Below are 23,715 nucleotides of genomic sequence, written 5' to 3' on the forward strand. Positions count from 1 at the left end.
TTTCTTGGTTATGAATGTAATTTTTTTTATAACTTAAATATTTAGTGCTACAATTGCAAACTGGAGTTCAACATACAATGAAGTGATACCAGAATATTGTAGTAATACAATATCAAACAATATTGTAATAATGGAGAAGCGTCAGATAATTTTTGTTGGTGGGAATGATTATAACTAAGGTTTTTCAGTTTGAGTGACAGTTCTAAATCATATAAGCAAGAACTGCTGTGGGCAGTTGACTCTACTGTCGGTGAGGATTTAGTATAGCTTTAATGGAAGAAGTAGTCATCTGCTAGGCTGAAGACTATTCATGTAATGAACAGTTCAGGGATTTAAAATGCAAATATGCTTAACATTCTTTTTAGCATGGCAGAAAATTATAGTGCAGTGAACATTAAGGAAAAATAACCATTCAAAACACCTGATACAATTTGTTCTGATTTATAAATTTGTTTTTCTAAGAATTTTTTCTTAAATTTGAATCATGTTACTTTCGAGCATTTTAAGAAAACTATTATAGAAATTTTCAAACTCAAGAGATTATATTTTCCCTACTTGTGACAGTATCAATGTTTTGCCAATCTTGTTTCATCTATTTCAGTTTACCCCCCTATATTCCTCTCCTGGAATTATTTTTTATATATTTTATTTTTTCTTTAAGTAGGCTGCACATTCTACCCACTGGGCCAGATAGGTGCACGCGAACCGCCTCCTCCCGAACATTTTGAAGTAGAAAACCTAGAGGTCATTTCTTCTTTACTTTTCCTTTTTTTTTTTTTTGTTAAGATTTTATTTATTTGACAGCACAAGCAGGGGGAGAAGCAGGTTCCCCGCAGAACAGGGAGCCCCATGTGGGACTCCTGGGATCATGACCTGCGTCAAAGGTGGAGGCTTAAACGACCCCCCCCCAGTCGCCCCCTAGAGGTCATTTCTTTCACCTACTATTTGTGTGCCAAGTATATCTTTAAGCACCTTATTCTTTTTTTTTTTTTTAAGATTTTATTTATTTATTTGACAGAGAGAGACACAGCGAGAGAGAGAACACAAGCAGGGGGAGTGGGAGAGGGAGAAGCAGGCCTCCCGCTGAGCAGGGAGCCCGATGCGGGGCTCGATCCCAGGACTCTGGGATCGTGACCTGAGCCGAAGGCAGACGCTTAACGACTGAGCCACCCAGGCGCCCCTAAGCACCTTATTCTCAAAGCACTAGTGACTTTAAAGCAGGCAATTTAGTTAAAACACATGTGTCAATGTTGATAAAATAATCCTTTTTTACCTTTATTGCCTTAAACATTTCATTGGTATATCTTTAAGAGATTACACTGAAGGAGGCCTAAGGAAAGAATTGACATTCGTCTATGAATTTTATTTAACATTTTAGATTAATGACTTTTGATTTTGATTTTCCTTAGGTCTTTTATTATTTATTTTAAACATTTTTATTTTTAAGTAATCTCTACACCCACCATGGTGCTCAAACTGAAAACCCTGAGATCGAGAGTCACGTGCTCCACCAACTGAGCCAGCCAGGCTCCCCAAGTTAATGAGGTCTTTTAAACTATCTTCTTGTTTTTCCCAGCAAAAGCAAAATGCCTTTAATATGAAGCATTTTCCATTTAAATTCAAAATAACTAATAAACTGGAACTCAGGATCATGAGTTCAAGCCCCATGTTGTGCCCCATGAGCTTGGAAAAAAAATTTTTTTAAGAAAAAAAAATGTCCAGGGGCGCCTGGGTGGCTCAGTCGTTAAGCATATGCCTTCGGCTCAGGTCATGATCCCAGGGTTCTGGGATCGAGCCCTACATCGGGCTCCCTGCTCAGCGGGAAGCCTGTTTCTCCCTCTCTCACTCCCCCTGCTTGTGTTCCCTCTCTCACTGTGTCTCTTTCTGTCAAATAAAAAAAAAAAAAGAAAGAAAAAAAGGAAAAAAAATGTCCTACATGAAAATTGACTCCAGCCTTTACACTTACTGGGATTCCAAGTATTTCTCCACTTTCCAAATACATGGTCTTTATAATGCAGTGGTGTTATAAATGTTAATACAAAGGCTCTGCAATAATTTTGCAAGGTGGTGTGTTTCCTGTGTTAATGTGTTGTGACTCATCAGAGGGGAGAATGTAGTTCTCTAATCTTCTCACTTAATCTATTTCTCTAACAGCTTAGATAATACTTTGATCCTCTCTTTTCCAAAGAAATATGGCAAGTCTTCAGATTATGAATATTGTCACACTACGACTACCTCTATTTTGAATGTCATATTAATTAGTATTACCAATGTTTAGTAGTTTGTAATTAATACATGAAGTATATTATAAGGCTTGTTTTCAATAGTGTGTATTATGAGTGTTCTGATGTGGTAGGCACCTTGGCCCCCAGTATTTTCATATATCTTTCCCTATTCTGCAAAGAAAAAAAAAATTTTTTTTTTTTTTTTTTTTTTTGAGAAGAGAGAGAGAGGAGTGGGGGCAGAGGGAGAATCGCAAGCAGGCTCTCCACCCAGCATGGAGCTGAGGTCCTCTTGACCCTGAGATCATGACCTCAGCTGAAACCAAGAGTCAGACACAACTGACTGAGCCACCAGGTGCCCTTTTAAGATTTTATTTTAATTTTTTTTAGTTATTTATTTGACAGAGACAAAGTGAGAGAAGGAACACAAGCAGGGGGAGTGGGAGAGGGAGAAGCAGGCTTCCCAGCGAGCAGGGAGCCCGATGTGGGGCTCTATCCTAGGACCTTGGGACTATGACCTGAGCCGAAGGCACATGCTTAACAATTGAGCCACCCAGGTGCCCCGTTAAGATTTTATTTTTAAGCAATCTCTACACCTGACATGGGGCTGGAACCCACAACCAGGAGACCAAGAGTCGCACGTTCCACTGACTGGACCAACTAGGCACCCCTCCATTTTACATTTCTAACCAGGAATGTATGAGAGTTCAATTTGTCCACAGCCTTTTAAACTCTTATTTTCTTTTACCCATTTTCTTGGGTATGGATTTGATTCCTCATTATGGTTTTGATTTACATTTCCTTAATGACTATTGATTTTGAGCATCTTAATATGTGCTTTTTAGCCATTTGTACATTTTCTTTGGAGAAATGTTAATCCTTTGTATGTTTTAAAACTGGATTAGTTTTCTTTTTTCTTTTTCTTTTTTTGAAGATTTTCTTTCTTTATTTGACAGAGATAGAGAGCCAGAGAGCATAAGCTAGGGGAATGCTAGAGGGAGAAGCAGGCTCCCTTTAGCAGGGAGCCTGATGTGGGGCTCGATTCCAAGACCCGGGATCATGACCTGAGCTGAAGGCAGATGCTTCACCAACTGAGCTACCCAGGCGCCAGTTTTCTTTTCTTTCTTTCTTTCTTTTTTTTTAAGATTTTATTTATGTTTTGGAGAGAGCGAGCACTAGCGGGGAGAGGGGGTGCAGAGGGAGAAGCAGGCTTCCCACTGAGCAGGGAGCCCAACACAGGCTCCATCCTAGGACCCTGGGACCATGACCCGAGCCGAAGGTAGACACTTAATGACTGAACCACCCAGGTGCCCCTAGTTTTATTTTTTCAGTTGTAAAATTTCTTTATATATTCTAGATGAGAGACCTTATGAGATGATTTATAGATACCTTTTCCCAGTCTGTGGGTTATCTTCATTTTCTTGATGGTGTTCTTTTTTTTTTTTTTTTTTCAAGATTTATTTATTTGACAGAGATAGACACAGCGAGAGAGAGAACACAAGCAGGGGGAGCGGGAGAGGGAAAGCAGGCTTTCCGTGGAGCAGGGAGCCCGTCGCGGGGCTCGATCCCAGGACCCTGAGCCGAAGGCAGACACTTAACGACTGAGCCACCCAGGCGCCCCTTAATGGTGTTCTTTAAAGCGCAAAGTTTGAAATTGTGATGAAGTCCAGTTTATCAGTGTCTCATTTTCTCATTTATAGTTCTGTTGTAATATATAACCCAAGGTTGTGGAAATTAACTACATATTCTTGTAAGAGTTTTGTAATTTTAGGGGCACCTGGGTGGCTCAGTCGTTAAGCGTCTGCCTTCGGCTCAGGTCATGATCCCAGGGTCCTGGGATCGAGTCCCACATCGGGCTCCCTGCTCAGCGGGAAGCCTGCTTCTCCCTCTCCCACTCCCGCTGCTTGTGTTCCTGCTCTCGCTATCTCTGTCTCTGTCAAATAAATAAATAAAATCTTTAAAAAAAAAAAAAATCTTAAAAAAAAAAAGAGTTTTGTAATTTTAGCTCTTATATTTAGGTAATCTTCAACTTGGATTAATTTTTTTATGTCGTGTGAGATAGAGGTCTCAATTCATTCTTTTGCATGTGGATATTACATTATTCCAGCACTATTTTTGGAAAGACAACAGGCATACCTTGTTTTATTGTGCTTTGCTTTACTGCACTTTGTAGATACTGGGTTTTTTTGCAAATTGAAGGTTTATGGCAATCCTGCACCATCTTTTTCACAGCATTTACTCCATTTCTCTGTTGCATTTTGGGAATTTTTGAAATATTTCATAGTATTTATGATCTGTGATCAGTAATTATAACTAGCTGAAACTTCAAGTGGTACTTTGCATTTTTTAGCAATAAAGTATTTTTAAGATATTTCCACTGTTTTTTAGGCCTAAAGCTGTTGCACACTTAAGACATTACAGTATAGCCTAGACAAAATGTTGTATGTGCACTGGGAAACCAGAAACTTCATTTGACTCGCTGTATTGTGATACTCACTTTATTGTAGTGGTCTGGAAATCCACAACATCTCCCAGGGTTTGCTTTTCTATTCTTTCCTCACTGAATTGTCTAGAACTCTTGTCAAAACTCACATGAACCATAAATATAAGGGTTTATTTCTGGCTTCTCAGTTGTATTCCGTTGATCATTACCTACCTTTATGGAAGCAACACACTGCCTTGATTACTGTAATTTTATAGTAAGTTTTGAATTTAGCAAATGTAACTCCTGCTTTGTTCATTTTCTTTTTTTTTAAAGATTTTATTTATTTATTTTAGAGAGAGAGAATGAGAGACAGAGAGCATGAGAGGGAGGAGGGTCAGAGGGAGAAGTAGACTCCCTGCCAAGCAGGGAGCCCGATGCGGGACTCGATTCCGGGACTCCAGGATCATGACCTGAGCCGAAGGCAGTCACTTAACCAACTGAGCCACCCAGGCGCCCTGCTTTGTTCATTTTCAAGAGAGTGTGGCTCTTCTGAGTCCTTTGCATTTCCTTGTACATTTTAGGTTCAGTTATTTTTTTATTCTTGTTAACAAAAGAAAACAGTTGGAATTTTGATAGCTATTGAATTGAATCTTTAGGTGCATTTAGACAGTATTGTCATTTTAACAATATAAAGTCTTCTGTTTATGAACATGGGCTGTCTTTCCTTGTATGTAGATTATCTTTTATTTTTAAGCAATGTCTTTTAGTTTTCAGTATACAAGTCTAGCTATTCCTATGTTAATTTTTTCCCTAGGTGTTTTTTTTTATACTATGGTGAATGGAATTACTTTCTAATGTCATATTTGTGTTTTCACTATAGGGTATAGAAATGAAATGGGTCTTTTTTAGGTATTGATCTTGTATATTAACTTTACTGAACTGGTTTTTTGATTTTAGCTTTTTTAAAAACTTTATTTTCTACATAGGGGTTTACCTTGTCTACATCTTGTCATTTTTTATAAATTATTTTTGTTGATTCTTACTTCAATAATCTGAAAGACTTTAGTATTTAGGTTGTTAGAAAATTCTTACTCTTGTGTCCTGTCAGGTAGATACACAGTTGTTTAATTTTCCTTAGTATGCCTTGTGTATAGCAGGAATCCTAGTGCAAAACACAAGGATAGGATTCCAAGTTTAGGCTTCATGAGAAAGGATGCTTCCTTATAGATGCTGAACATAGTTGTCACTAAAGCCTTACATTTCCAGTGGGATAACTTTTTTCTGTTTTGTCTTGTTTGTATTTTGAATGTATTCGACACCTAGATTTAATTTATAGGAGATCTTTAGCCAAAGGACTAGACTGTGTCAGGACAGAGCATGGAAGTAAGTTGTATACTATGGAAACAATCTGAGTCTCATCGTCAGTGTGGAAAACTTAATAACAATTAAATACACAGAGAAGGCTTGGTGGTCCTTGTGAATTAGAGTTAGTATCTATCAGGCATTTGACATGAGCAAAATATGGTCTTTGAATGAGTGAATGGTGGTTGAAAAATCTGGGTGGTTCTTCTGGTTTGTTTGAAGAGCTAACTGGTTGGTGACCTTTGGGAAATTATTTAACTCTTAGTTTCTGTTTCTACCTTTGTAAAAATAGGAGGGGTGTCTGAGTGATGGCTAAATTTCTGCTCAGGTGTAAAGTTCAGCATTCCCTGTCTCTGCTCTCCTAGTTGCACATAGATTGACTGTTAGCTTCTAAACAGGCTCTCCTCATACAAAGTTGTAAACATCTCGCAAATGACTGTAATATGCAAACAAGTTGAGGATCACTGCTTTATAAACTTAAAAGGTTAAGGGCAGCTTGATGTCAAGTAATATCTTCAGGCTCTAATATTTAAAAAATGATGAAATGGAATGATGGTTATGGAAATAACATAAATTCATTTTATGATTTATGGAGTAATTTGGTATGTTATATCATTGAATCTGAAGAACAGTTCTGTGAAACTAAGAAGGTGCTATTATCCCCGTTTTGCAAATGATGAAATTGAAGTTCAGAGAAATTAAGTGACTTGCTCAAAGTTACTGTGCTAATATAAAAAAAAATGGAATCTGGAACTATATGCACATCTGGCACTATTCCTATTAGCCCATCAGTTAGGATTATGTAGGAGGAATAATCTCGAAGATTTTTAGTCCCTTCCATTATGTGTTTACTTGTCTTTGAAATTGGATAATTACCTAGATTTATAAGATTTAATAATCTAAAGCTGTGGGTCTTTATTGCTCTTTAAGGTAATAAGGTCCTTAAAAAAATTTCCCCTATATATTTTCAGTTACAGGTATCTGGCCACTAATTGTGATGGAAAACAGATTGGGTGGGGGACAGGATGAAACTAATTTCATAATATGGTAATCACTTGAGTTGCCACATGAATGATTATGTATTCACTTGGCTTGTTCTCCTTGGAGGTAATTGCTGCAGATACGCAAGAGTTCACAAGCATCAATTTTCCCCTTGTGTTAATGGTGATTGATTTAATTTGTTATGTGTCCCTTCCAATTTACTCACTTCACTACCTTTTTTTCCAGTCAGGTTGGAAGAACTAACTCATGAGTGCTGTAGTACTTTGTGTTTTGTGCTGTACAATTGCTTGTACATACGGGTAGAACAGTCTATTCTTTGGAGCAATAACTTTGGATACTTTTGGTCTCTGTGGCTATGGTTCCTAGGAGTCCTTTGAATTCATGCCTTTTCATGCCTTACTATTCTGGGTAACTAGCCAGTTAATCATCAATGAACTGGGCTTTGGAAGTGGTGCTTTGTGGTTGAGTGACTGTGAAGGTTTAATTCTCTCCTTCCTGTCCCTTTAAGAATCTCAGAACTGGATTTCTGGGGAAGCCTTGCACTTAACTCTATATTGACTGTTCTACTTTTCAACTTTTGATTTTTGTGGAAATGTGGGACAGATCAGCTATGGTGTTCTTACCTGTCTTGGGAGAGAGAACCGAGAATTCTAAGAAAGATCATCTTGAGAATATGTTTCCTTAAATAACCAATGTTTTTAGAGTAAATATTGGACGTTGTCTATTCCTATTGGTTCACTGTGCTTTCTCTCCCTTTAGCCCCCCAGGTTCGCCCAATAGTCTTGGCTACTTCCCTACAGCTGCTAATCTTAGCGGTGTCCCTCCACAGCCTGGCACGGTGGTCAGAATGCAGGGCCTGGCCTACAATACTGGAGTTAAGGAAATTCTTAACTTCTTCCAAGGTTACCAGGTCAGTAGCTTGAAGAAGAAAAATACACAGTGCCCTTATTACTTACGTTGATTTGCCTGAAGAGTGCAGCCAGGAAAGAAGCAGATTCTCTGAACCTCATGTGTACATGTGCGGATAGATTTGCTTACAGAGGCAAAAAGAACCAGAGACAATGTCAGAGGGACTAGTCGTGTGAATGCTAACTTCAAACTCACCCCTTTGACAAGATGAGGGCTTTTCTGTGCTGTTCTACTTGTGTCAACATAATCTGTTGGTGCTCTTTTTGAAAATCGGGCTACTTTGGGAAAGATCTTCAGAGCACACAGCAGTGTGGGTCTTTTCATCCAGAATAGGGTTGGCTGCTAAGGAGTTTTCATCAAAGTCACATTCTTGACTAACAACAACAACAACAAAAATGTACTTAAACATGAAGCTTGAGTATTTAAAAAGTGGTTAGAGGCCTCTCTGCCTAACTTGGAAAAAAACAAAGGAGACTCAATGAATCTTTAGATGCTAACTTATTAAAATGAGCTATAGGATAATTAGCCTTTTATGAAATGATCTGCTGTAATTCTTGTAAAACGAATATTCAGTCTTACCGGGTTTTTCTACAACTGCCTGTGTCCATCAGTTGTTTTCTGGCTCAAGCTAAAAAATGAGATGTTTCTTGGTAAGAGCTCTTTAACAGGAAGCAAAATCTCCTCAATGCCATCACATCTGAGCAATCTTTCTTTCCACAAATGACATAATTACCTAGAACCTGAATTCCTTTCCTGCAATGTCTAAAAATCAGTATCCTGAAGCTTTTTTATTGCATCAATAGCAAAAATTATCTTTCTTCTTGGAGCTGAACTTTGCTTGAGTCTCTAGAGTTGAAAAGTGTTTATAGCCATAAATGTCAAATCCTAAAATAAGCCTGAGCGTTTACAGTACAGCGTTGTAGAGGTCGTGCTTGCAGAGGCTGTTTTCGCTGTTAGAATGGGTTTACAAGCTTAATAGCCATGAATCATGGAGGACTGTGGAGCTCAGCCAAAATGATCTCAGTGGAAATGCCACAAACCCACCAAGTTACTGTAATGGTCTTATGGGCTTTTAACATAGAGTATTCTCTGGCAAATGAAGAAAATCCAATGAAGGTTGGACAAAAGTTACTTTTTGTTACTGCCTGGCTTAATGCCTGTGTGGTGAGAGGAATTGAGGTGAATGACTTAGGCATCGTGATGTCGCATTAGGATCCTCTGCTTCTTGTGGAGGGTAACTGAAACTGCTGATAAGGGGGACTATTGGAGAGACTTTCCTTCTTCCTTAATCCAATATGCTGCCTACTGGGAGCTCTTGCAGGACTAAACAAAGTTACTTTCTAAACTTCATATGAGATTCATGAGATTATGAAAGGAATAGAATTTTACTGAAGGCTATTGAAGAAATTGCTTAATGTGACCAAGATAAACATTTGAGTTTCAATATTTTCTTCCAATGTTTTCCAATTCTGGAAAGTTACAAGCAAAGTTTCAAGTTTTAGGGGTCAGCTGAATTAATTTTCTTTTTTGTTTTGACTAATCAACTTTTCACCTTCAACTGAATAGAGAAGTAAGTGATCATATACATAAATTGGTTATGACATTAAGCAAAATTGCTCTTATTGTGAAGAGTTCTATGGCTGGCTTTTATGGGTATTTACTCTACCAGAAACAAATAAAAGCAGTTATTTCTAGATTTATAGCTAAAAGATTGACATGCTTCAGAGTTGAGATCAAATAAGTTTGTAGCAGTTTATTTTCTAGTAGCTTCTTGGGAATCATTGAAGGTTAGAGTTATCTGGTATAATCAGAAGTAAGAAGATTGTGCAAAATTATTTCATCTCAAGTCATTTGGCCTTCATTGCTGAAGTGCTTGAGTTTATGAACTGGATCAACAAATTAGGATTATGTAGGAACCTGGGGTGCTTGGTTGGCTCAGTTGGTAGACCATGCAACTCTTGATCTCATGGTGGTGAGTTCAAGCCCCAGGTTGGGCCTAAAGCTTATACTTAAAGATTACATAGGAACCTCACCTAATAAGTATATCAAATTATTCCAGTGTCTTTAGTAATTTCAGCTTTAAGGCAGTAACTGTGCATGCCTCTGAAATCTTTTGTATCACTCTTACATAAAGGCTCATATTTTCTGTCTTTGAGAGTCCATGTTGCCTTTTTTTTTTCCCTGTACTCCATTATTTTGGTAATAGCCACTCGCTATAGGATTTCAGATTGTTTAGGTATAGCTTTACTGTAAGACAGAATCAGTGGAGGATGACTTAAAACTGTGTTCTCTTAAGTGTATTTTGTGTTTGTCTTTATTTATGGTGTATTTCTTGCTGTTTTTGATTTAATGAGAGGTTTTCATTTGATTTCTGGTTACGATTATCATGGTTATGTAATATATAATTTAAACAAATAGGTGGTAATAATCGGTTGAGTGAATGAAGTCTCTTGATAGTTTCTGATTCTGCCTTTAAAAAATATCTTGAGGTAGGGGCTCCTGGGTGACTCAGTTGTAAGAGCATGTGACTCTTGATCTTGGGGCCGTGAGTTTGAACCCCACATTGGGTGTAGAGATTTAAAAAAATATATATATATATAATGAAAAAGTCTATAATTTTATAAAGTTAAAGTGCCTGGGTTGGGTCCATTTTGATAAATGAGATTTATAGAATAAGAACTGACTATATCAAGACAAGCTACCATGAAAATATTCGGTCAGGAGAATGTCATTCTGGTTGTGAAAATAAACCCGTATCTGTATTTTAGTTAATGGGCCTCTTATTCTGGACTGTCTGGTATCCTTTCATAATTCCTTTCACTTTATTTGCTCTTTGCTTTACCGTTTACTGTTAATGGCTTTGCATTTTCAATAGTGCTAGTTTTTGTTTCTTCTCAAAATACTGACTTTAATCAGTATTTCTTTGAGCCTGTCACTGCTCATATTTTTACTTGCTATCCTCCTGGGAGAATTAGGCTGATATTCCCAGTAACATCTAATATTTAAAGTTCACAGAGTTGTTTGCAGAGGCTGGGCGTATTGTACGATACCTTGCAAATAGTTGGTACTCAACTCTTTTGCATCTAGTCACACCTGTGGTATCATGGAAACTGTACCGTTAGCAAGATCTGAAAGGTTTGGTGTTTATTGTGTTAGGGTATTCTTTTCTTATCCCTGTGTTCAATCGAACGAACTTCCTAAAAGGAAGTTTTATGGTATTTAGACATGTTAAGTAGGATGTGGTGACTTGGGATTTGTGGTTATGTATGTGGTTTATACCAGAGTTTTAACTTGTTTCCCACAGTCTAAATAGAGTATAATACTGTTGGTAGATCTATTCAGTTGAAATACTAATCATCCGTAGTGGCAGTTTGTCCATCTTTTGATCCTGTTTGTTCTAACTTGCATTTTAGTATGCAGCCGATGATGGATTTGTACACACAAATGACCAGGCCAGGACTCTACCCAAAGAATGGGTTTGTATTTAAGGGCCCCAGCAGTTAGACCATCCTCAGAAAAGAAGGTAAGGCACTATGATGTGAAAGCTAAATCGTAAAGGGTCAGACAAAAAGAGGTAGAGAATCTGAAAGTATTTTTTATGAGTTGGGTGAGAAGTTTCCCCTTTTCTTTAGTGTGATGTAGGAGGGTCAGAAATCCTGGAAGAAATGGGAGACTGGAATTCAGTGTGTCACCCAAGGAGACCGTATCTAAGTAACATTTATGGATAATAGTTGTATGTTATTTTGAGCTCAAGGGAAAACTTTTCCATTTGGAAATCCATTTGCTGTATTTCATGTGGAATGCAGGTTGGGTATGCTTTTTGTTTTTGTTTTAACTGAGGTAAAAATCACATAACAAAATCCATAATTTTTAAGTCTACAATTCATTGACATTTAGTGTATTCACAACATGTGTAAATACCATCTCTATCTAGTTCCAAAACCTCTTAATCACCCAAAAGGAAACCCCATGCTCATTAAGCAGTATCTCTCCTATTTTCTTTCCCCATCGACCCTGGCAACCACTATGCTTCCTGTCTGCGTGGATTTGCCTATAGTAGATATTGCATATAAATGGAATCCTACAATATGTGACTCTTGTGACTGGCTGCTTCTCACTTCACGTGTTTTTGAGGTTCATCCTTGTTGTGGCATGTATCAGTACTTCATTCCGTTTTATGGCCAAATAATATTCCATTGTATGGATATGCCACATTTTGTTCATTTCTCCACTGATAGACACTTGGGTTGTTTCCACCTTCTTGCTACTGTAAACAGCGCTGAGATGAATATTTATGTACAAATCTTCAAGTACCTGTTTTTAATTCTCTTGGGCATGTATCTAGGAGTGGAATCACTGAGTCCTATGGTAATTCTATTGAGTTGGGTGTACTTTTTCCCATTTCTTTTTTTTTTTTTGATAGTTGTAAGTATAGATAACATAAAATTAACCATTTTTAAGCGTACAGTTCAGTGGCATTAAGTACATTCACATTATTATGTAACCATCACCACCATCTGGCTGCTTCTTCTCAAACTGAATCTCCCCATTTCCCTCTTCCCTCAGCCCCTGGCAACCTTTCTACTTCTGTTTCTATGCATTTGACTATTCTCGGTACCTCATAAATAACACAATATTTGTCTTTTCATGATTAGCTTATTTCTGTTAGCATAGTGTTTTTAAGGTTCATTGTCTAAATCTAGAGGGAAGGAACCCTGATAGTTTTTGAAAATAGTTTAATTGGTAAACTTTTCTTAAAGGATACTGGCTTTCTGTGTGAGACTGCTTGAGAGAATGTATTGTGGGGACATGGTCAGGAATTGGTGTGGCTTAATTTCTTCATTTTTTATTATTGAGTTTGCTGAAATTGGTTTCCTGGCATACCATCTTCAAATTTTGTTACCATTTTTATGGTTGAGGATCCTATGGGCCTTAACCATATGGATTCTAAATTGGAAAACATGGTTACTAGTAGTAGAATGTTGTCCTTGAAAAATGACAATTGGGGTCTTAGACTCTCCTTCTGAAGTTTTAGAAACCTCAGTTTGGGGGTGGAGGTGATGATTCTCTGCCATTTTCTGTGAGGTTTCAAGATCTCTTGGGTCCTAGAGAGCACCATGCCCAGATACTTTGCAGTGGGAAGTGGGTATTTTCTAGTCTAGTATACAGTGATGGGAGCACATTAATCTAGACTTCTGATACTCTTTTTGGTCCATACTTTGTCATTTGAAATGTTCTTTATTCAGCCTCTAAATGTTGTTTATGAATTTGATAAGCATACTATCTATATAGTAAAATGAACATATTGAATTAGAAATGGAACTTTTTGCCATTACATTAGAAATACCCTGAATTGACTATAACCATTACTCACCTTTGATTCTATCTTATGCTTGGGGTCATGATAGAATAGCAAATCAGGTGCTCTGTTAAAACCCAGATTTTTGGGACGCCTGGGTGGCTCAGTCGGTTAAGCATCTGCCTTTGGCTTAGGTCATGATCCTGGGGTCCTCGGATCAAGTCCCACATCCGGCTTCTTGCTCAGCAAGGAGCTTGCTTCTCCCTCTGCCTGCAACTCCCCCTGCTTGTACTTGCGCTCTCTCTCTCTCTCTGTCAAATAAATAAAATAAAAGATTTTATTTATTTATTTGACAGAGAGAGACACAGCGAGAGAGGGAACACAAGCAGGGGAAGTGGGAGAGGGAGAAGCAGGCTTCCCGCTGAGCAGGGAGCCCAATGCGGGGCTCGATCCCAGGACCCTGAGATCATGACCTGAGCTGAAGGCAGACGCTTAACCACTGAACCACCCAGGCACCCCTAAATAAAATCTTTAAAAAAAAAAAAAATTTGCACTTTATTCTAACATCAGATTAATCTGCTTTTATATTGAGAATTATAAAAAATTTACGTGGGGTATTTTGTGAAACACTTGGCATAAGTTATAAGTTATCTCTTTTAATGATCTCAGCAACCCTGGGAGGTAAGGATCACAAAAGTATTGTGTGTTCATTTTAAAGAATTTGGAACATATAGACATGTACAAAGAAGTCTAATAATTCCATCCTCCAGAAATAACCACAATGAATATTTCCTTTCAGCTTTTTTGTATGCCCTCATGCAATTTGGACCTAGTTTCTTTTCCTCTTAACCTTATAGTGTGACTATATATTGTTTTCAACTCATCTATATTAATAATCAGATTTATCATCACCAGTAGATGATACTTACACCAATAGAGGGCCTTATGCTCTTAAACATTTTATATCTCCAGTGCCTCTTGAGTCTTAGCACTGTGAGGCATCGGGGCGGGTGCCCTATGGCTCTATATGACAGATGAGGAAATGAAACCCAGGAGGCTGGATAACTTTCAGAGTCATACATCTTATGACCAAGCTGACCAAAAGATCCATCACTTCTAGTTTCAGTCTTGGTACTCTTTTTCATTGAGCAAATAAGAGCATGGCAGAGTAAGTACTTGTAGTCAGCTGAACGGTGGTCCCAAATATATATCCATGTCCCAATCCCTGGAACCTGTGACTATTACCTTATCTGGCCAAAAATGTAAATTAAGGATCTTCAGAAAAGGAATTTATCCTGCATTATCTGGGTGGGCCCTTAATGCAAGAGGCTGAAGGAGAATGGGCAGATACAGGAGAAGAGGGGGCAGTACAACCATGGAGGCAGAGACTGGGATGATGCAGGCATAAGCCAAGGAGCACCTGCAGCCATCAGAAGCTGGAAGAAGCAAAGAATGTTCCCAAGAGTCTCTGGAGGGTATGCATCCTGGCTGATAACCTTGATTTCTGACTTTTGGCTGTCAGAATTGTGAGAGAATAAGTTTCTGTTGTTTTAAGTCACCAAATTGTAGTAATTTTTTCTAAGGTGTGTGTTGTTTTTTTTTTTAAGATTTTATTTATTTATTTGACAGAGACACAGCGAGAGAGGGAACACAAGTGGAGGGAGTGGGAGAGGGAGAAGCAGGCTTCCCGCTGAGCAGGGAGCCCGATGTGGGGCTCGATCCCAGGACCCTGGGATCATGACCTGAGCCGAAGGCAGACACTTAACGACTGAGCCACCCAGGCGTCCCCAAATTGTAGTAATTTTTTTAAAAAGATTTTGTTTGTTAGAGAACACAAGCAGGGGGCGGTGGGGGAGGAGTGGCAGACAGTGGGAGAAGCAGGCTCCCTGCTGAGCAAGGAGCCCAATGCGGAGCCCTGGACCCTGGGATCATGACCTGAGCCAAAGGCAGATATTTAACCAACTGCCACCCGGGCATCCCACAGTAATTTTTTTTAAAGATTTATTTATTTGTTTGTTTCTTTGAGAGAGAGAAAGCGCTCTTGCGGGCATGAGCAGGGGAAGCGGGACAGGGAGAGAGAATCTCAAGCAGACTCCCTGCTGAGCATGGAGCCCAAGTGTGTTGTATAAGTGAAATAGCATAGTGGAACCAATCTGTGTTCAAATTCTGGACCTGCTAACTACTGGTTTAATTGCTCTATGCCTCCATTTCTCCATCTGCATAATGGGGATAACATGGTAATCTTATAGGATGGTTGTGTGGATAAATGAATTAATCCACATAAAGGTTGTTAATCAGCTACTCACATGTAGAGTTCATGTTTCCTATAATGTTATGCCTCATTGCCTTTTTTTTTTTTTTAAGATTTTATTTATTTATTTATTTGACAGAGAGGGGGGCAGTGAGAGAGGGAACACAAGCAAGGGGGCAGTGGGAGAGGGAGAAGCAGGCTTCCCGCTGAGCAGGGAGCCCAATGAGGGGCTCGAACCCAGGACCCTGGGATCATGACCTGAGCCAAAGGCAGATGCTCAATGGACTGAGTCACCCAGGTGCCCCGCCTCATTGCTTCTTACTCAGATATTTTTGTTTCACATTATTTGAAATTTCTTATACTACAATTTAATTTTTAAAAATTGTCTTAATGGTTTTAATAGTAGTATTGAGCCTCTAATATCAGAAGAATGCTGTGGTAACTTGGGAACCCAGACTGAGGAATGTCTGTGTTCGTATAGACATTGTAAAATGGTCTCTCCACAAAGGAGCTGAGTGAAGTATAGAGGTGAAAACATACACATTATCATGCATGGTAATACACAAGGTAGGGAGTTGTGGAAATTCCAGTTATCACAAACTTCACTTACCAGCACTGTACTCTCTGAGAACTTGCCTTGTAAATGCCAGCTATGTATAAAATAAAAATTTGGACTACCTAAGGCTTTTTTTTTTTTTTAAACCTTGTGTCATTCAAAATAATTTTTTATAGCTCCCAATAATTGAGAAATTTGGAGACTATAATATTTTATTGTTGTGTTTGTTTTTTTTTTTCCAGTGTTTGAAAGATGTTTGGTGATCCTGAAACCGTCAGATATGACAACTTCTAGCAACTTCATGGGAAGTTTGTCTATACTCAGGCTGCAGTATTCTCAGCAAACATGATTGGACAGTGGGCTTTTGCCCTACCTTTTGGGAGAGTAAAAAATTTGAGCCAGTGAAGCCAAATCCTGTAGCAAGCAGCATGCCTGGCTCCTTGCTGATTGCAAATAGGCATTTAAAATGTGAATTTGAAATCGGGTGACTCCATTACTTCCAGCTAACATGGCATCATTGGTGTTTCCTAAGTTTTAAGTCTTGGACAAAAAAAATACTAGTGTCTACCATCTCCATCAATAACTCTGTTGTGGAAGCTTCATTTGTGTGTTTCCATTTTTCGTTCTCCATCTCCCTGTCTTCTGCACAAGTGTGCCCTCACTAAGTAATTCAAGAATAAGGTCTTAGAATCCTTAAGTCACAAACTTAAATAAAAATCATATTTTCCCACTATCTTGGCCCTCATGATGTCTTACAGTTAAACCAATGAAACTGCCTTTTAAAACACCTTGGGATAAATCAGAAGACCTCGCGCACCTACTACCAAACACTCCTAGCTTCAAAGTTCCATCTTTTTTTCTCAGCAGGTACCATTGTAAATAAGAATGAACTAGGGGCCAAAATGCAAAACCAAAAATGAAGCAGCTATGCGTAGTTAGTAATTTCTAGTTTAAACTGTAACTGAACATTGTGGCTTCGTATGTATTATTTTATATTGTACTTTTCCCATTACTGATGGTTTGGACTTTAATAAGAGAAATTCCATAGTTTTTAATATCGTAAATGAGAATATTTGAACAGTGTATTCTAGAAAGCGATATACTAACTGAAGTGAATGCTGGTATATATTAAGATAGAGCCTTAAACCTTTCTCTCTAATGCCTTAACTGTCAAATAATTAAAACTTTTAAAAGCCTAGGATTGTAGTCAGCATGCTGGACTGAGCAGTAAACACTGAAGCCGTTAAAGCAGGTACTGATACTGTCAGTGTTTAGCACTCTGTGTTTAGCTGTGTTTATGCTAAAAAGTGCAATATTAGACACTAGCTAGCTAGTACTGCTGCCTCCTACAACTCCAGAGAGGAAAACAGGATTTGATAAAGTGCACACGTGTCTTTAAGTTACCCCTATTGTCCTTGGTTTGGATGCAATGCTCTGCAGATTCCTGTGGCTGCTATTTTTATTTCCGTTGCATTACTTTGATTAACACCTTGAACGGAGAGCGAAACATTCCCTCTTCACCTGACCAGCCACGGCCCTCTAACTGCAGTAGGAAAAAAACCAAATACCATTTGGTGTGAAAATTGGTGACAACTGGCACTTAAGATCAGAAAAAGAGTTGTTTATACTTGATGCCTTAAGATGCTGTCTGCCCAAAGCTCTGAAAGACTTTAAGAAAGTAATACCACAATACTACTGAGTTTTCGTAGAATTGTTACGTTTGATAATAAAACTTGCCTGTTTAATCTCAAAGCGTGTGTGCTCTTTTATTCCTGGAAGAGTTAGGGTCATGGTGGGAGGGCATGGGTAAGCCATCTTTTTCCAAGGTGGTAAGTTTTTTTCTGTTTGCCATGAGGATTTGTAAAAGCCACCAAGGATAAATGCACTCCAGATATAGTTCAAACAACCACCCTTTTTTTTCTTTTTAAGATTGATTTGACAGCACAAGCAGAAGGAGTGGCAGGCAGAGGGGGAAGCAGACTCACTGCTGAGCAGGGAGCCCGATGTGGGGCTCAATCCCAGGACCCTGAGATCATGACCTGAGCCAAAGACAGACGCTTACCTGACTGAGCCACCCAAGCGCCCCCAAACAACCATCCTTTAAAACCTAAATCACTGAAACTTTGATTTTGAAATGTTTAACTGTTAGAGCAGTCAGATCATTTTATCCTTGCATTTTTACTGGTGCTCTACTTGACAATTTAAAAACCTAACGTAAGCCACAGAAAACTAAGAAGATGTAGCACTTTGTTTCTGAATCCCACACAGTCCTTTATTCCAATTACTCTTTCTTTGCCCATATGGAGTTCTGCAATATTCTCAAATCCAAATTCTTTCCATTCTTCAGGCTACAGTCAAGTCTTGGCTGAGGTCTGCTATTTCAGAACTGTTATATATTGTCAGGATCACTTGACATACATAATCTTGTTACAGAGCTCAAGTGTATCAATTCTGAATTTAGATTACAACCTCACGGCAGGAAGTATACCTGTATTTCCCCCTGTCTAGCACATTTCCGTTCACTCAGCCCTTGTGAAGCATTCACAGGATAGGAAGTTTAGTTCACCTGGAAAGTTTTTCAGTCCCGGTGCTTGCCAATGTCCTTTAAAAAAATGGAGTCCTTGCTTTCAGGTTTGTACTTCACCTTTGGGTGTCTCTGCCATCATCCGCAAGGAGGTGGCAGAGTTCTCTAGGCAAGCTGAGATTCTGATCCACATTCTCTGTCTCTGGCAGGCTTTTAACATTGCCCAGTCTATTCCCTGCCTTAACCAAAAAGTTAAGTGCTAAACTTGTTTTTCTATTTACCTCCCTGAGATAGCACACATGTAGCTGATACTCTCACGGCAGAAAAAAAGTAGGATGTGGAGTAAGGGAAGGAAGAAAAAATGAGCACAAAGAGGACCAGAATATGTAAAAGACCTTAAAGGTCCATCTCTTAGGTTTATAGCTGATTGCACAATTTCTCTTCATCTCCCTACTTTCCCCAGCTATTGGGGACATAAAAAAGTAGAATGTTGAACACTTTGCACCCTTTACCCAGCTTCAACAATGATGAACTCCAGGCCCATCTTGCTTTATATCCCTTTCCATTTTCCCCATTGAATTATTTTGAAGCAAATCCTTTGGGTCAAGTTTAAAATGGATCCTCCAGGGTGCTTGGCTGGCTCAGTAGGAAAAGCGTGGGACTCTTGATCTTGGGGTCATGAGTTCGAGCCTCATGTTGGGTAGACATTACTAAATAAAAAAATAAATGGGGGGCACCTGGGTGGCTCGGTTGTTAAGCGTCTGCCTTCGGCTCAGGTCATGATCCTAGGGTCCTGGGATCGAGCCCCGCATCAGATTCCCTGCTCCTCAGGAAGGCTGCTTCTCCCTCTCCCACTCCCCCTGCTTGTGTTCCCTCTCTTGCTGTGTCACTCTCTGTCAAATAAATAAATAAAATCTTTAAAAAATATATTGATCTCCAAATTTAAAATTAAGCCACTGTAGGAGGTGATGTTCTTGAGAAGAGTAGAAGAATAGAACTGAACTGGTGGGGGGGCTCCTGTGTGGCTCAGTTGGTTAAGCGACTGCCTTAGGTTCAGGTCATGATCCTGGAGTCCCGGGATCGAGTCCCACATTGGGCTCCCTGCTCAGCAGGGAGTCTGCTTCTCCCTCTGACCCTCCCCCCTCTCATGCTCCCTCTCTCTCTCATTCTCTCTCTCAAATAAATAAATAAAATCTTAAAAAAAAATAAAAAAGAACTGAATTGGTGGGGACGCCTGGGTGGCACAGTTGGTTAAGTGTCTGACTTAGGCTCAGGTCATGATCTTGGGGTCTGGGATCAAGCCTCGTGTGGAGCCCCATGTAGAGTCCTGTTTCAGGCTCTGTGCTCAGTGGAGTCGGCTTCCCCCTCTCCCTCTGCCCCTGCCCCTGCTCATGCATGCACTCTCTCTCAAAGAGATAAATAAAATCTTAAACAAAAACAAAAAACAAAATAAAACTGGGGACACTCGAGTGGCTCAGTTGGTTAAGCCTCTGCCTTCTGCTCAGGTCATGATTCCAGGACCCTGGGATCGAGCCCCGCATTGGACTTCTTGCTCAGTGGGGAGCCTGCTTCTCCTCTGCCTGCTGCTTCCCTTGCTTGTGCTCTCTTTCTCTCTCTCTCCCTCCGTCTCTGACAAATAAATAAACTTTGAAGACCAGAAGGCCACCAGGATGAAATTCGGGAATAAGAGCACTAAGTGGGTGCCTTAAGGAGAATACTGTTTTTCTACATTTTTACTGCTTCCTTTGTGTTGAGTGAGATAGTAAAAGCCGAGATACCAAAGTGTAGGCCTAGGGAAAAAAGGTGCAGAAGCAAATTACTTGACTTGCCCCTATCTTAGACCTAAATTTTGTCCTTATTTCATTGTAGTTCAACACAATTCCATTATATGGAATGTGGAGGGATATTTGGGGCCAAAAACCAAGCTGGAACTCATTACATGGGAAGAATATACTGTAAACTACAACAAAACAAGCACTGAGAACGTGTATGTCCAACAATAATAAGCATTATATTGGTTAAATGACTTTTCATAACAACCTATTATAGTAGGTACTACTATGATGATAGACTAGGAAATGGTCAAGTAAAACTTCAGAGTTGCACAGAAAGTAAAAGGAAGGGATGTGGAAAATTAGATTTGGAGACTGGATGATGTGGTTAATACTCTCATAGCTGCTCCTTTTTCCGCTTTGGCTCTTTTTCCGAGCCCAGCACAAATACCTTTCGTTGTTTATAGTGTCACAAAGTTGGGCTCCAGAGTGTTCCTTGGGTCTGCCTTTTTACTTTATTGCCAGCATGCCACTGATTCAGCACCTGAATTATTCAGTAGCTGCATATTGTTGCTGTTCTAAAAGTGAATGTAGATAAATGGGTAACAAAGCTTCTGGTTACACACTTGAATTTGAGGCAGTGTTTTATAACCGAAACCTGTATGATAGTAGAATTAAACACCAAAACAGGGGTGCCTGGGTGGCTCAGTTGGTTAAGTGTCTGCCTTCCATTCAGGTCATGATCCCAGGGTTCGATGCTCAGCGGGAAACCTGCTTCTCCCCCTCCCACTGCTGCTCCCCCTGCTTGTACTCTCTCTCTGTCAAATAAATAAATTAATTAAATATTTAAACACCAAAAACAGGGGCGCCTGGATGGCTCAGTCATTAAGTGTCTGCCTTCAGCTCAGGTCATGATCCTGGGGTCCTGGGATCATGACCTGAGCCGAAGGCAGAAGCTTAACGACTGAGCCACCCAGGCACCCCAAAAACACATTTTAAAAAATTAATGGAGGGGCTCCTGGCTGGCTCAGTCAGTGGAGTGTGCAACTCTTGATCCCAGGGTCATGAGTTTGAGCCTCACATTGGTTGCAGAGATTATTAAATAAATAAACTTAAAAAAAATCAATGTGGGGGCACCTGGGTGGCTCAGGTGGTTAAATGTCCAACTCTTGATTTTGGCTCAGGTCATGATCTCATGGATTGTGAGATTGAGCCCCAAGATGGGCTCTGCGCTGAGCATGGAGTCTGCTTGAGATTCTCTCTCCCTCGCCCTCTCTCTCTCTCTAAAATAAATAAAAATTTTTTAGGGCGCCTGGGTGGCTCAGTTGGTTAAGCGACTGCCTTCAGCTCAGGTCATGATCCCAGGGTCCTGGGATCGAGTCCCGCGTCGGGCTCCCTGCTCTGCGGGGAGCCTGCTTCTCCCTCTCCCACTCCCCCTGCTTGTGTTCCCTCTCTCACTGTCTCTGTCTGTCAAATAAATAAATAAAATCCTTTTTAAAAAGTCAATGTGAATCGCTTCTCAGCCTTTTGCCTAAGATCAGGAGTAGTATCTGTTCCTATCAGTTTAATATCTGATATGTCTTCTATCCAAGGACAATATATTAAGTGGACTTTTGGAGTAGGGAGATTGAATAGGAGTTTGCTCTGTCCACTCCACACATCAACCTGGTATTGCAGTACTTCCAGGAACGGTGCACCCGCCTCCAGGGCAACAGTAGGAAAAAAAAAAATCAATGTGAAATTCTCAGCTTATTCTGCTTCTAGCCTCCCTGGTGATTCATCTGTCCCTATCTGATGGTATTTCTAACAGTTCCTTCCTCAGCTACCTTTTCCTTCTATTCATTCTCTGGGCAAACTCATTTTCTTCCACACTCTTCTGTGGAGCCATAATGGACATTTCCATCTGGACATCTCCCCTGGCAATTCAAATTCAACATGCTTAAAAGAGAACTTCTCTCTCTATGATCTCTATGATCTGCTACTCCTTGTATTCTTTGTACTTCAGGAAGCAGTGCTGCATACCACTGGATGCCAAAGTTAAGAAAGTCATTCTTTAACTTCCTCTTTCACGGCTTTTTGCCTCAATACTGGACTCCTTGTATCAAATTCTGCTTTCCTCTATTGCCAAAATGCTTTTTAAAAAACCTTTTTAAATGACCACAGATCTGATTATATGTTCTTTAAAGATTTTATTTATTTATTTGAGAAAGAGAGTGCGAGTGGTGGTGGGGGGGAATGGCAGGGAGGGATAGAGGGAGAGACAGAGGATTTCAAGCAGATTCTGCACTGAGCACGGAGCCCGACCTGAACCAAAATAGAGTCAGACACCTACCAAGTGAGCCACCCAATGAGCCCCAGATTACACGTTCTTTAAAAAAAGAAAAAGAAGCAGTAATTGAGGTATGACTGAGACACAAAAAGCTGCCCATATTTAACATATACAACTTGATGAGCTTGGAGTTAAGTATACACAGGTGAAACCATAACCACAATCGATGCCACAAATATCCATCCCCTCCAAAAGTTTCCTCCCGGCCTCTTTATTTTTCGATGTGTGTGATAATAACACTCATAATGATTACATGTTCTTAAAAACCTTTTGATTGAAGGTTCCCATTTGCTGTAGGAAAAAACCCACACACGTATGGTTGAGTGATATTGCATGGGCTGCCTCCTGCTATTTGTTGAGCATTTTTCAAGGCCCTCGTCTCATGTGCTACATTTTGTTGTACTTTTTCTTTTTTTTTTTTTAAAGATTTTATTTATTTATTTGACAGAGGGAGACACAGCGAGAGAGGGAACACAAGCAGGGGGAGTGGGAGAGGGAGAAGCAGGCTTCCCGCCAAGCAGGGAGCCCGATGCGGGGCTCGATCCCAGGACCCTGGGATCATGACCTGAGCCGAAGGCAGACGCTTAACGACTGAGCCACCCAGGCGCCCCTGTTGTACTTTTTCTAATTCTTTGCCATCTTTGTCCGAAACAACTTTTTTCCCCTCTTACCTCTCTCTTCAGTAACTGCTACTCAGAAGTAGTTTTCTGAGGAAGGTCTTTCCTGATTCACTGAGATCTCCCTGTAGTCAGCTCCCATACATCGTAACTTCCGTCAGAGCAGTGTATACCTTCTTCCCCACTGTATCCTTCGTGACTAGCCTGTGCTTGGGATATATATACAATAACTGTTTGTTGAATGACCAAGTTTATGTTCATTCCTGAAGGTGAAAACTAAAGTGATTCTAAAAAAAAAAGTAATTACATACAACTTTAAGAATTTTTATAAATTTAAATGTTGCTAAACAGCAAAAATTGTTTTTCTTTAGTACCATTAAAAATCTTAAAATGAGGGGCGCCTGGGTGGCTCAATCTGTTAGGCAGCTGCCTTCGGCTGGGGTCATG

The 23,715-nt window shown here is 39.7% G+C and overlaps 1 protein-coding gene and 1 non-coding gene across 9 annotated transcripts in view; both read left to right on the forward strand.

Annotated features, from left to right (window-relative positions):
- The window catches only part of ESRP1 (epithelial splicing regulatory protein 1), a 54,796-nt gene extending 37,024 nt beyond the window's left edge, over nt 1-17,772 (forward strand). For 3 of the 8 annotated variants that reach the window (XM_021688669.1, XM_021688670.2, XM_044914650.1), the window contains exons 14-16: nt 7,771-7,921; nt 11,334-11,443; nt 16,269-17,772. In XM_021688669.1, the coding sequence (XP_021544344.1) occupies nt 7,771-7,921; nt 11,334-11,408 (226 nt within the window). In that variant the 3' untranslated portion in view covers nt 11,409-11,443; nt 16,269-17,772. The remainder of the gene's footprint in view (nt 1-7,770; nt 7,922-11,333; nt 11,444-16,268) is intronic. The other 5 variants (XM_021688671.2, XM_021688672.2, XM_021688673.2 and 2 more) reach the window with 3 other exon arrangements.
- Nucleotides 17,773-21,833: 4,061 nt separating this feature from the next.
- LOC123324800 lies at nt 21,834-22,024 on the forward strand. Its single transcript, XR_006540064.1, has one exon. It is a non-coding gene; the product is annotated as a U2 spliceosomal RNA (small nuclear RNA).
- The last annotated feature ends 1,691 nt before the right edge of the window (nt 22,025-23,715 follow it).

This window comes from Neomonachus schauinslandi, chromosome 4 (genome assembly GCF_002201575.2).
Source record: "Neomonachus schauinslandi chromosome 4, ASM220157v2, whole genome shotgun sequence".
In the NCBI taxonomy this organism is placed as follows: Eukaryota; Metazoa; Chordata; class Mammalia; order Carnivora; family Phocidae; genus Neomonachus; species Neomonachus schauinslandi.